Source organism: Capsella rubella, unplaced genomic scaffold, assembly GCF_000375325.1.
Source record: "Capsella rubella cultivar Monte Gargano unplaced genomic scaffold, Caprub1_0 scaffold_5, whole genome shotgun sequence".
NCBI lineage: Eukaryota > Viridiplantae > Streptophyta > Magnoliopsida > Brassicales > Brassicaceae > Capsella > Capsella rubella.
The window spans coordinates 12,335,145-12,348,378 of NW_006238919.1; the positions used below are offsets into that span (position 1 = coordinate 12,335,145).

General features: G+C 39.0%; 2 protein-coding genes across 4 annotated transcripts; one reads left to right on the top strand and one right to left on the bottom strand.

Moving 5' to 3' along the window:
- Positions 1-163: 163 nt before the first annotated feature.
- LOC17887374 (probable phosphoinositide phosphatase SAC9) lies at positions 164-7,396 on the bottom strand. 2 transcript variants are annotated; one of them, XM_006290428.2, is made up of 14 exons: positions 7,332-7,396; positions 6,918-7,015; positions 6,226-6,821; positions 5,973-6,105; positions 4,519-5,738; positions 4,146-4,253; positions 3,884-4,054; positions 3,522-3,764; positions 2,981-3,421; positions 1,986-2,789; positions 1,683-1,880; positions 1,117-1,563; positions 795-1,028; positions 164-701 (listed from the first exon to the last, which is right to left on the bottom strand). In XM_006290428.2, the coding sequence occupies exons 2-14, from the start codon at positions 6,934-6,936 to the stop codon at positions 420-422; spliced, it is 4,896 nt and encodes a 1,631-aa protein (XP_006290490.1). In that variant the 5' UTR covers positions 6,937-7,015; positions 7,332-7,396; the 3' UTR covers positions 164-419. The 2 variants fall into 2 exon arrangements, with proteins under 2 accessions (XP_006290490.1, XP_023637790.1); XM_023782022.1 differs by lacking the exons at positions 6,226-6,821; positions 6,918-7,015; positions 7,332-7,396 and having other exon boundaries at positions 4,519-5,743; positions 5,973-6,078.
- A 239-nt stretch (positions 7,397-7,635) lies between these two features.
- LOC17885734 lies at positions 7,636-11,790 on the top strand. Of its 2 annotated transcripts, none has more exons than XM_023782498.1 (15): positions 7,636-7,728; positions 7,864-7,951; positions 8,062-8,159; positions 8,332-9,369; positions 9,446-9,546; positions 9,645-9,759; positions 9,906-9,983; positions 10,182-10,274; positions 10,408-10,491; positions 10,583-10,681; positions 10,837-10,899; positions 10,976-11,006; positions 11,117-11,163; positions 11,265-11,323; positions 11,414-11,790. In XM_023782498.1, exons 3-15 carry the CDS (start codon positions 8,115-8,117, stop codon positions 11,649-11,651), a joined length of 2,091 nt encoding a protein of 696 aa, XP_023638266.1. In that variant the 5' UTR covers positions 7,636-7,728; positions 7,864-7,951; positions 8,062-8,114; the 3' UTR covers positions 11,652-11,790. The 2 variants fall into 2 exon arrangements, with proteins under 2 accessions (XP_023638266.1, XP_006292503.1); XM_006292441.2 differs by having other exon boundaries at positions 7,672-7,788.
- Positions 11,791-13,234: the final 1,444 nt, after the last annotated feature.

Below are 13,234 nucleotides of genomic sequence, written 5' to 3' on the forward strand. Positions count from 1 at the left end.
CGTGCAGATGCTTTAGACGACGCTAACAAGTTCTTGATCGATGAACTTAAGTCGACTGTTTATGATCTCAAAATCTTAGGTGAGACTTGTAACTTTTATTCATCTTCTACTAAATAAGTCACACCAGGATCAGGGGAGAAATTAAAAGAGCTGAAGTGAGACATTGACGTCTAGCTACAAGAATTGTGGTAATCAACAACTTCAAGTACACAATGTCAACAACATCTAAATCACTCCATGTATAACAATTTTTTTTAAAAACATTTTCGGGGGGAATACAAATTTTACGGTGATCAATACTTCCGACACCAAAGAAACACAACAAACTAATTTTTGGAGGAAAGGAAAGAAGAAAACAAAATCTCTGACCACAAAATGTGTGTGTATAGAACCAAGCTACGGCCAGTGAAAGAGTAAAGTCAGACAGCTGAAAGGCTAGCCCATTTGCCTACTTCATAAGGATCTGCATAGTAATATAGCTTGATCCTGTTTGCTAAAGACAGTCCTGCAGCGAATGGAGAAGCCCGACCGCTCAAATCATCAGCTTCTGCGGGATCATCTGCAAACGCTGCTACATCTCCAAGCAGCTTAAATGAAACTCTGCGTGCTTGAATCTGTTTAGGGAAATCGAAATACATCTGTGTTCCAACTCTTGCCTCAGGCAATCTGTATTCCGCGATGGTCACCATTTTGTATTGTTCCTGTTGAAACATTTTTTAGATCAACACGAATGAGTTATTAGTAGATTTTGGTTTCTGAGGATAATAAAACGGGGGAAGGAGGGATAGAGATACCTGAAGAACAGATACTTGTATATACAAGACGGCTGGAGAGACTTGTCTATCTTCCATTATGACACTCGTCGGGTCCCAAATGTCAACTACATCTGAAGATGGCGAGTGGGTCACACGGGGCTTTATGGCGCTAAAAGCATCTAAACGGAATCCAGCTGCTAAAGGTGAAGCAGGTTGCAGATAAAGTTCCAGGACTAGATCATTCTCCATTGGTCTCTCAGCCTCTAGTGGTATCTGGAAGACAAAGAAACAAATACTAGTCACAATAATGGAAAAGCTATAGAAAAAGGTGAAAGAACAATTAGTTCTCTAAGGTACTAACCAGGAATCTATTCAAACGTGGGGCTCTGTCCAGCCAGTTTCTTACGCTCATGCTCTCAACACTTTGTAATGATGCCAGATTTTGGTTGCTCACGATGTTTCCAGTGACCAAGATGCGTTTCGCATGAAGACATGGATCATTCTCAATGGTTGCTCCAAAAGAGGCACGGCGAGGGATCGGAGCAAAAGGGTTCTCATCCAAAGACAAAAGATTAATGTTTTTGTCCAAGCTAACTGAGCTAGATCCAAGCCGAGGAAGACGCAGTGCTACCCATATAATGCGGCAACGAATAGTATTTTTAAAAGCAAATTTTATATGCCTAGGAGCTCTACCAGACTTTTCAGGACCGTACAGCTCAGGTGAAGATCTAATAAAGGACTGTACATCCCACTTTCCCATCAAAGTCCGTGCTTCCTTATTTATGTCGTTGCTCGCCCAAATTTGGACCTGCAATGAAGATACATAAAATGCTGAAATGAGTGCAATTATTGTGGAAGCATTATCAAGTAAGTAATGATGGCATGGGTTGACAAGAATTCAATTGAAGATAGAAAATTCAAACTTACAGTAGGAGCATCAGCATCAGAGTAACCACATGGACTAACGAGTAGAATCACACTGCTGACATCCGAAAGACTATTGAGAACGATGACAGCTTCAACAGAGTTTGCAGAAGGAGGAGCTTTCCAGTAGGCATTACTTGAAGCAAGATTCACAGGGGTGAGTAGTGAGAAAAACGGTGCTGAATCATTTCCAGTTTCGACCTACATTGCATTATGCAAACATCCAAAAGAGAGAGAGGAGGATTAGATATCATATAGCAGCTTTTCCAAAGATAACAATTTAATACATATAAAAAGCAAAATCACCTTATGTAAGAAGCTTGCATATGGGAACTCAGCAAGTGACTCCTCTTGACCAAGAATTTGAGGAAGGAAATTAAAGTCTTGTCGATTCGGAGAAGGCTGACCTCTAACAGCAAGATGATTTGTAATGTTAGATCCAAAGACCTCATTCAGAGCTTCTCGACCAGCATTATCAACACGGCAACCTCTTCGCGAGGTGACCATGACTCTTACATAATCTACAATCAAAGCTTCAAGCACTATCGAACTGCAGCATTTTTTACAAATGTAATGATCTGAACCTATCGAAGTAGCAGAGACATCTGTAAGACTTCCACTTCCATTTGCAATGTCCCTGGAGTAGGATTTTGAAAGCAGAAGAGCTCCTTTTCCAGCACAACAAACCTTGCAAGCTTTTTTCATACATTGGAAACACAAAAACACTGAGCCTGACTCTCCTCCTGAACTCTTGGTAGAAAATCCAACTGGACTTTTATTGACCTCGGCTCGGACTTGACACATTCCACCACCACAACTCTCACCAATTCCGGTTATGTTCCAGAAATCTATCACATTATTTTCCAGCTTCCCTAGACCAATAGAAGCTATAATTTTATCTTCAAGAGAAGCCTGGCCCATAACTGCAAGTGCATTTGCTATTCTGCATAATCTTCCAATATATAACTCGTCGTACAAAGAGTTTGGATTAATGGTAGCCGGATCAATTCCAATTGATAACAGTGCCCTATCTCTTTCTGCTGCAGAAATATTGAGACGTAGACGTTCAATTTCAAGCTTCATAGCTTCTACAAACTCAAGCTTCTTTCCCTGTGTAATGTCAGACATGCAAGAATAACCCTTAAAAGTGGAACTTTAAGAAGAAAGATACATGTGAGGAGAATAGATAAACCAAGGAAAGAATCATACAATCTGAAATATAGTTTTGGCAAGAAGTAATCACATTTCCAGATACCAATTTCTCCCTCCTAGTTAAATTTAATAAGGATTAAGTAACATACCATGTCTGGACCCACAAGGGACTTTAGAAAATTTAAGTACAGATGAGCACCACTTTCCTTGGGCCTTTTCTCTTGTGGGACAGATCCGCCAGGAACAGTTTCAGAGCTGCGATATTCAACAACTGCTTGGTCTAAGAAATCAAGCATGTCATTGTCTCCACTTGCAACACATTCTACCACTGGTTGTGGGAAGGGGTCAGAAGACGAGTCCTCTCCTGTCAAAAGGTCAAGTAGATTACTGGGAAAAGGATCTTTCTGTTGTACTGGTGTGAAGACAGTTTCAGTCTGTGAACATTTTGCTGCAAATGGATTCAAGTCAGAAGAAGATGAAGAAGGAATTTCATCTTCATCTGGTTTCCTTGCAAGTTCAGCTAATCTTCCTTCAGTACGTTCACAAGTAAACATTCCTTTCCATGGAAGAGAAATTCCAAGGACTTCAATCTACAACACAATGATGGCTAATGATAAACTTTAACTAGTTCAGAGCATGATGAAGCTAATAGATAAATCATGAATTCAAAGTTTGGAATTTAGTAAGTACCTGACCAAGAGTCATAGGAATTCTAACAGAACCAGCTGGATAAAATGTAACAGCAACTACACGGGTTAAGAAATCTAACTGTCCTTCTAGTTCTTCAAAATCATACAGCAGTGAAAGACTTGAAGTATCTTTTTCATGAAGACGTGCACCAGCTCCAGTAACAGCCATATCCTCAGAACTAATTGGCCCTGGTAAGGGTATCAAAAGATTTGTACCATTGGCACAGCGTGGTATCGAAGCACCCTGTCCAGAAAACATAATTACAGGCAATCGGTAATCCAGTTCAACTAACTTGCATGTAAATCTACATGATCTCTTCCAAACAATAAAAGAGAAGGGACAAGACCTAAAAGAGAGTTAACCTCAACAACTAATTTAAGGTCCTCTATGTGGCGTCCGGTTCTCACGTCCACAGTGGATGGACATGTCAAGTCATCCGCACCGTGTGAAATGGTGAGTAGAAGTTGACATACATGGCAAGGCTCACTGAGATAGATAAATAATTCAATGATATCTGCAGCTTGTGGACATAGCTGCAAAATAAATAAAAAGTATGAAATATTCTTAGCTCAAGTCTTCAAGTAATGAAAACTACGAGGTAATGTTATATCTAAGTGGAGGTACCCAAGTTACGTCCTTCCTCTTGATACTCAGCAGAGTGGACCCATCATTGGAACTTTCAGACATGCTAGGTACAGGTTTCAGAAAGAAACCAGATGGTCGAGAAAGTACCTGACATGAAATTTTTTGCAGTGAGAAGTAGACAGAATAGAGAAAGCAACAAAATAGTAGAGTTTACACATCAACAAATATGTTATGCTCTTAGGAATCATATATCTACACAATAGACAAAAATAAAGAGTATCGGTCCAGTATGAAAAAACAAACTACCTACGCGCAAAACACGTAATTCATACTTTAGAGCAGTTAATATACATGGAAAAAGGTGAGCTGTGAGATGGAAAGAAGTTTACTGAAATCGTGCCAATTTGCTTACATGTAAAGGCTGAACAGGAATTGATGGAAGATGCTTGAAAAGCCTCATTCCCAGAAACATCTCCAGCTGCTTTTGCCGTGAACTATCAACCATCGCATTTTTGTATCTTCTCTGTAGAGTAATTTTCATGTTTTTCTGTGCTGCAGAAAACTGTTTAAACGCTCCTGATTCTTCGCTGAAGATGTTGAGAATTTGGCTGTGCATAGCTTTCGAGCCAGTATAGAGGGTTGCATGGATATCACCTTGTTGCAGAAAAAGATCAGCAAGCTCAGACACAGGAGATAAGATAGTTGATCTTTTAAATTCCTCAAACTTCATGTCAAGTCGCTTCCATGGTTTATCAGGACATGGATGACTCCATGTTGTTGTCTTTGTATTGTGATCTATATAATACGATTTTCCAGTTACTGCATCAGCTCTTTTTTCCCACCCCGGTGGAAGAGGAGCATTATATCCCCCATGGTTATTAGCAGAATTATAACCATATCCAAGTTCACTGTCAAGTGATATTCCCAGCCTTCTACATTGCTCTACAAACACTTGAAGACCACCAAAGAAACTAGCCGCATTTGTTCGATCCAAAGAATCAGCACAGTTAAAGCGTATCACCCCATTTTGATGTGATCTCAAACAGAAGGCACCTTCAAAATCATCAATACAGATTACCTCGCCTCTGCAATCTTTTAGTCTTTGGCGTGAAGGCAAATAGTCGCCTTCAGAAATTCCTATTGCCATAGTGGGAGATTTTAGATACATCCACAATCCTTCAATGGTTTGTTGTTCCCCCTTTAACTTCACGCTGGCATGCCAATCATAATTAATTAGGTGAACACGAGTATAAGGAAGCTTTCCACTGGATCTGATAAAGTTCATCGATTCTTCAAAATGCTGTACTAAGATACATTCTGATTTCCCTTCTCCACTTCTTAGCAAGTTAACACACACAATAGGAACAAAAGCCCTTTTCTTCTGGTTTTCCCCAACTGGTTCATCTAGATTCCTAGTATCATATCGCTTGCTTAATCTTTGGTAATACTCCGTACTGCCTTTATAAGGATCCCTATCGGCCACATAAATTTCTGCTTCTGCTGCAGTCATCTTCAATTCTGCACCCCACCATATCGGTATGGTGCCACGTCGCCAAATGTACGAGTTGAAAGCAATGCTTTGACCATGCCTTTTAGGTGTCCATACAAGCTGCTCACACTCAACTTCGTTACCTGCACTACACATATACTTCTAAATTAGGCCCTAGTCAAATCGAGAGCCACACTTGCATCAAATGTTTGCCTTACTTCCAGACAGCCATTGCTTTTGAGGGTCCCATCAAAACTCATACAAATACCCACAGTTTTGTAGGAAGAGAGGCTAACCAAAAATCTTGAAAACTAATAGAAGTTCTAAGGGAACAACAAAGAAGTAAAGAGAGAGGAGCATTTTGGGGGGCCTCTCACCTGTGCCAGAACATGAATTAATGCCCCTAGCTAGATAACGAGTCCCTGGATGCAGTCTGCTACGACGGGCCATTAGAGCAACAATCCCTTCTAGCTGACCTGAGCTCCCAAAAGGTCGATATTCTGCAAACCCCTATAATTAAAATCAAATAAGAAGATATGATATGGTGTCATATCATCGTAGCCAAATTTACATAAAACAGAAATCGAATAGGTAGATCAACCATCATCGATTCATTAATGGAGGACGAACCTGCAGAAGAATGACACAGTGTTCAGGCAGCCCAATATTCTTAAAAGGCATGGACAGCCATCTATTCCATACGAATTCATCATCAGGGGTTTGCAGTGGCATACGGCTTGGGAAGGGCCTAGTGATGTCCCTAGTATCACAGAAGTAGTGCTTCCCGTCGATGTCAAGCTCTGTTAACTCCTGAATATTCTTGATTTCACCTTTTCCTTGAGGCTGTGGATTGTAAAGTGGTATTTTGACCCATTGACTCTCAGACACTGTATATACACATCCTCCACCAGGCAAATCCGGAATACTTGGAGTTAGCCTGGTTGCAACTAGGAGCATCCCAAAGCTGCCCAACACAGCATAGCCGAGAATTGCTCTGCCATAAACTGAGCTTCTAACACCTCCTCGTGATCCATTCGTGATATAATCTAGGGCTTCACGCTCTGACTTAAAACTATCAAGACCACGCTTACCATTGTACCGCAGGATACCAGTGGTAGGATCGATATAGATAACTTGAGTACCAGACTTAGACAACAGACTTGCAATGACATAGACTTCACCAGAGTCTAAGGTGACAACAACTATAGATGTGTTTTTTGAACCACCTACTCCAAGAAGATTAGAAATTAGCCAACCAAATAATGAAAAACACCTAAGAGTGAAAAAATAACCACTTCCATCTAGAAAAAAAAGAAACTCACCTGGTGGATGCAGATCCATCTGAACTCAAGACCAGGCGGACTAGGTGCCCTTATTTACAGCTTCGCAGACCAAATATATCAAATATGGAACCAACAATCTAACAAAAAGAAAATAAAATAAGGAACTTTCACATTTGACATCCAGAGAAACAAACAGCAAGAGAATCCAAAATGCAGCATAGTTAGTTCTACACTTTGTTATTCCTTATAACAATCTCTAATATCACTGAGCCAAAAGCTACGAATTTTCTCACAAATTCCGATTGAAAACAAAAATCCAAGTACCAGAGATCTGAGACTTAATAGCAAAATTTAAAGACGCAAATCGAATATTCAAATTACGAAAACCCAGAAAGATAAAACTTTCAGAGAACTCGAATCGAATCGAATCGAATCATAAGAGAAGGAACTCACCTTAATATTGCAGAGATGATCAGATGCAAAAAAGAAAAAAAGAAACTCACGAAGTCATAGGCGAACAGACGAAAGATGATGAGTAGAAATTTTTTGCTGTTACTCAACCCACAGAATAAAAACAATTACAGTACGACACGTGTAAAATGCGCAATCAATTTACGTAAAAGGGTAGAAATTATTGATAACTTCGACATTACCCCCATTAGTTTTAAAACGTTACAAAATTGACCAAATCAAATAAAAAAGACAAAAAAATATAGAAGAGATGTAATAACGGCTTTGACAAGCCACACGATTCTCTTCGCTTATCTTCCTCCACCCAATCCATATTGCGACACAATCTCTTTCGAATCCACGCGCCTCTATCTTTTTCAATACACTCGTGATTAGCCAGGTTTTAATAAGATCAGCTCACTCTTTTCATCATCGTCGACCTTGACCCTGTTCCTGATAGGTTAAATTTACTGCATTCATCTCTCTATGAGTTTCTTCTGTTGTTTAATTGGATGATGGGTATTTCTTGTTGCAGGCTTCAGACGAAACCCATTATTGCTAAACTGCTGCTGGGAGTTTACTTGTCTGTATCTTCTTGTTGGAGTCGCTGTATCTTCTTCTTGGTCTGTGATTTTTGTTTTCTCCTCCTTGGGAGGTTCTTTATCCTGTCTCAGATTTACTGGATTGTCCTCTGAAATTGATTTGTTGTTCTTTTTCTGGTATGTTGTAAAAGCTATGAGATTTCTTACAAGTATCCAGGACTGATTAATATTTGTCGAGACCAAAATGTTTCCCCTGTGCTCAGCCGCAAGCTGCCATTACCATCCTCAGGTGAGATTTCTCTTTATAGAAATGGAAGCTAATCACCAAATTGGTTGAAAAATGATTAATTTTGGCGCTGGGATGATATAGTTTGTTAGGGCTGTGATGGATATATGCTTTGTCATAGAAATGCTGGATTCATTTGCTTAGACAAGTGCCTCATAACGGACTGTTTCTGCAGATTTTGTTTCCTGTCAATTGGCGAGGCTGTTCTTCCTTCAGGAGAGAGTTGATTCACAGATACAGTTCTGGTGATAAGGCCTTCTTTGGTATCTCTAATGGAACACACCTGCAGAAGAGTTTCCTACCTCAAGCCACTGGGAGTTTCTTCACCGATACTATCGACAAAATAGAACAACCAGTATCAACATTGGGAAGTTTGTGCCGGAATGAGTTGGACAGAATAAACTGTGTTTATGACATGAGTGAAGCTGTTGTAGTGGGTGATGGGGGACTGACATATGTAGAAATTGGAGAAGATGCTTTCCCTGTTGAAGCTGTTCCAACAGATGTTTCCCCTGTTCAAGCTGTTGTAGTAGATATTTCCCCCGTTGAAAGCCTTTCTGCTGAGACTTTCACCGAAAAGACCAGTAACCTTATAAAGTCAGTTGAGTCGGGGACCAAATCAACTGTTGATATATCTCCGGATAGTGATGTCTCTCTTCCGGATACTCTAGATCTGAATCCGGGATCACTTCCTGATTCAAAAGCTAGCATTGATAAATTTTCTTCTGGTGTCAAGGAGTCTTTGAGTTCTTCACTTCCTGATGCGAAAGCTAGCATTGATGACTTTTCTTCTGGTGTCAAGGAGTCCTTTAGCTCATCACTAAGCCAAGGAGAAAATGCTGTAAAGAACACTTTGGATTCCTTTTCCTCGTCTGTGACATCCATTACTAAGAATGCTTCTGAAGTTGTAGATAGTGCATTTACCAGAGCATTTTCTACGCTAGATCAAACAGGAGATATAGCTGGAGACAAGTTTTCAGATTTTTCTATTGGCTTGAAGGAAGCTTCAAACAGAGCAGCTGCTATTGCCATTGATCTTTTGAGGCAATCAGTTGGTATTGCAGAGAATTCTCTAACAAATGGAGTTTCTTTTATTGTGTACTCTTATGGGTCAGCAAAACAGTTACTTCCTCCAGATGTTAAGAGTGCCCTTAACTCATCAGAAGATGTTGCTCTAAAATTATTGAGTCCCGTGGGAGCTGTGTTGCAGCAGGTGCTTTGTCTTATATACTGAAGGTTGCATTCATATTTTGATAGACGACATCTTTCTAACAGCATCATGATGACAGGTATCTGTTGCCATTGGAGGTTTGGAGAGAAATTTGGGTTTGGATCCAGATGACCCAATCATTCACCTTTTTCTTTTCGTAGGCACCACAGGAACCTTTTGGTACACGGTTTTCTTACCCTGGATGGATGTTAAACTTTCCTTTATTGAGAGGACAATGTAGTATAGAAGAATTTATATTTTCCACCAGATATTTGCAGGGTTCTATATCGGGTTTGGACATATGGTGGATATGCTGGAGATTTGTCTCCAAAGTCAACTCTGGAGCTTTTAACATCAAGAGAAAAGTCAGTGCTTGTAGATGTTAGGCCTGAAGTAAGACGTTCTTAAGTTTCTAACAAGTTCCGATTTCATGATATATAACTTTCTTAAAACCTCCTTGGCTATTTCTTTCACAAAATGTTTCGTCAAAGACTTTGAGTTGAAATAAAAATGTTTATTTTGGCTAACTTTTCTTGAAGGCCTTGAGAGAGAAAGATGGAATCCCGGATCTGCGGAGAGCAGCCCGTTATCGGTATTCTAGCGTGACACTGCCTGAGGTTGGTTTCAGCATCCTCATTATTGTAGACCACATCTAATATATAATATATATACACTCCATTGTTGTAATTAATTAACACGACGAAGTTTCAGCAACCACTACAAAAGAAAATCAATGATCAATGTACCATTAAGTAGGATTAAAGACTTACCTTTGCTCACAGTTTTATGGTTCTTGTTCTTGATTCATATTTAAGGTTGACGGTGCTGTTAAACGACTTCTGAAAGGTGGAAGTGAAGTTGAAGATATCTTGACGGCAGTAATCATCAAGAACTTGAAAGCAGTTCAGGTATCCACCTTCATGCCTTTTTTTGTAACTTACGAGGGTTTTTGTAGTTCATGCCCAAGCGATTCACTGGTGGACTTTATATATCTAAATTATGCTGACTTCTCATAAACTTTTCTTACCCTGCTACTTATAGGACAGGTCCAAGGTTATTGTTATGGATGCTGATGGAACTAGTTCGAAGGGTATTGCAAGAGCTTTGAGAAAAGTTGGGATTAAGGCAAGTCATATGGGATTAATTCACTTTGAGCACAATACTACCTTGAAACATTTCTAAATAAGCTATTCGTTGGTTGTTTATATTGTGACAGAGACCATACTTGGTGCAAGGTGGCTATAGATCATGGGTTAAGGAAGGTCTTCGTGTAAAAGAGCCTAAACCTGAGACAACACTTTCCATCCTCAACGAGGTATCTTACACTGTTTGTCTTGGCTTTATTGAGCAGCTTTACTCTCGGCATTACTATCAGGCCTGATTACTATATTAATATATTGCATGGATGAAATCAAAACTACTCTCAGTTCTTTTTTTATCAGTAAGCTAAAGAAATCCTAAATTATTTAGGAAGCTGAGGCGATTCTTGAGGACATAAATCCTTCTCCATTGCAGCTAGTTGGAGTTAGTGTGGTATGCTTCTAGTTTTATATTTCTTCTTCTGTAAAATATTAATCCCATCCTGACTTACCCGAGGAGATCTATGCAGGGGTTTTTCGCGGGATTGTATGCTTTGTTTGGTGCGTTCAATTCTTTCTCATATTCCCTTTAGGATCTCCCCTTCTCGCCACAACATCAAGTTACTCACTGCCAACTTTGCCCTAACATGATCTCTCTCTCTCTTTCGCAGAGTGGGAGAAAACACTGCAACTCATAGCTGTCATTGGCCTCAGTCTGGTATTTATAATTATATACTACACGCATTCAATGACTTCTATGCTTTACCTGTCAGGAATTGTTTCTTTGTTATTGTTTCTCAAGTGTCAAACATTATGCAGACTATATATCAACGACTTTCTTCATATGATGACTCCGAAGACTTCAAGGAAGACGTCAGGTATAAAAGGCCATCATTGTTCATTACAAAACCTCAGCAAAAAAACTCTGTTTTGTCTTTAACATACGTTGTTTCTTGTTCGTCTTGAAGGCTGTTGTTTGCTCCTGTGAAACTGGGAGCTCAGGCATTCTCATGGGCTGCAGGAAAACTTGAAACAAATGGTGTTGGGCTCCCAACTTCACCTTCGTCCTCAGATGTTCGAAGCCGTGTTTTGCAAGCTGCTGCTAAGCATGAATCTAAGCCGTCTGATGAAACTTCTGAAAGTCTCCAAGAGGATGCATCATCACCAGAAGAAGCTTTAAAGAACGTTGATGTCTCAGAAGCGTAAAAGCTCCAACTTTTATTTCGTTTTTTTCATGTAATTTCCAGGAATTACTCCACTCGTCTCTTGGAACCGTTAACATTCATATAATTGTGAAGCAAAAGAAAAAGTGTAATTCAACCACCTTTTCGTTTTGATACCGCCATACTGGGGATCTTTTCCGCAAATTTAGAACTAGTTGGGTCGAAACCTAGATAAAAAGAAAGTTATAGGTTATAAAAGTAAAAAGAAGTAACTTCTCATAAATCAATACGGGCTTTAGGCCCAAAAACGATAGGGTTTCAATCAAACGCTTCGTCTTACACAGTATCGTGCTGCTCTGTCTCTATATATATTATATAGGCGTCTTTAAGATTTCCTTGTATGGTTTCGGCCACTAGAAGCTTGAGGGAGCAACAATGGTGTGAGTTTTCGTGTATTTCTAACAAAACTCTCTCAATTTTTAACTATATATAGGTAGTGAAATATGAATTATGTTCGTCGCTTGATATGAGTACTACTTGATTAGGCAAATACATAGATTCAGAACAAAATTAAAGTAGTTGAAACCGTGTCTTTGGTGCTCCGAAGGTATGCGTTTATTGTTGATCAGAAACATTGGTTAACTTTTGTTATGTTTGATGGAGCTCTTGGTTCCACAAACAACTAGAACGTCTCTGTTCATAGCAAACCAAAACGATTTGCAATCTCTTCTGTAGAATCTAAAGGAAGACATTGAAGCAGATGAGATGGAAGGCATTGTTCATTCCGCTGAGACATATTATTTATAAAAACGCAGAGGAAGCAATCTTTAAAGAAAGCATATACATATGGCTCTGTTCGTTACGTGGTCTCTTTTCAATCTTGGAAATTTCTTTAAGTCGCCATTTATGCATAATATCTCAATTTTCTTCAGGCTGTGACTTTCTTACAAGCTTTTTCAAATCTAATAAAAGAATAATAAACTTAAAATTGTAGAATTTAAAGGGAAAATGGGGGGGGGAAAACAAAAGTTAAAGAGTGCAATTATGTTCAGTACAGAATTTATTAAATTAATTTTGTTACAATAGCTGAACGTAAATTGCAGTTTACTATTAGAAGCAGATTTGAATGTCTTAATTTCAGTATTCCAACAGTTTTCGTCTTGTTGATCGATCAGATTGTTTGAGTAAAGCATATTTTAAAACTCAAAAAGAATGAATAGATCCTAAATTCCTAACAAATCAACGTCATTAGCAGAAATGCATGGGTGGTCATTTTTTTTTTTAATCCATAAGTAGAAAGGAATGATAAAAATACAGAAGGATCTCTATGTATATCAAAAATTGATCAGTGGATTGCTGCTGCACTGCCTTTTTTGCTACTATGTATTTTCATGAATATAAGGATATATATATAAACCATATTAACTAGATTGATACAATCTAAACCTCTGGTAAAAAGCCCCCCGTAACCCGGCAGATTAAAGTACATTACATAGTCCGTTCCATTTCCCCAAAAAGTAAATGAAACCACGGGAAGAATATCTTGAAGGAAAAGGTAACAAATATTTTGTTATTCTGTAAATAAATCAATTATACATATATTGTAAAATATATAAATAGAAACAA

Coding starts and splice junctions, on each gene's coding strand:
- LOC17887374 (XM_006290428.2), bottom strand. Junction 1,881..1,985: donor ATGCAAGCTTCTTACATAAG/GTGATTTTGCTT, acceptor AATGCAATGTAG/GTCGAAACTGGAAATGATTC. Junction 702..794: donor TACAAGTATCTGTTCTTCAG/GTATCTCTATCC, acceptor ATGTTTCAACAG/GAACAATACAAAATGGTGAC.
- LOC17885734 (XM_023782498.1), top strand. CDS start 8,115: ATGTTTCCCCTGTGCTCAGCCGCAAGCTGCCATTACCATCCTCAG. Junction 10,900..10,975: donor AGCTAGTTGGAGTTAGTGTG/GTATGCTTCTAG, acceptor AGATCTATGCAG/GGGTTTTTCGCGGGATTGTA. Junction 11,007..11,116: donor GGGATTGTATGCTTTGTTTG/GTGCGTTCAATT, acceptor TCTCTTTCGCAG/AGTGGGAGAAAACACTGCAA.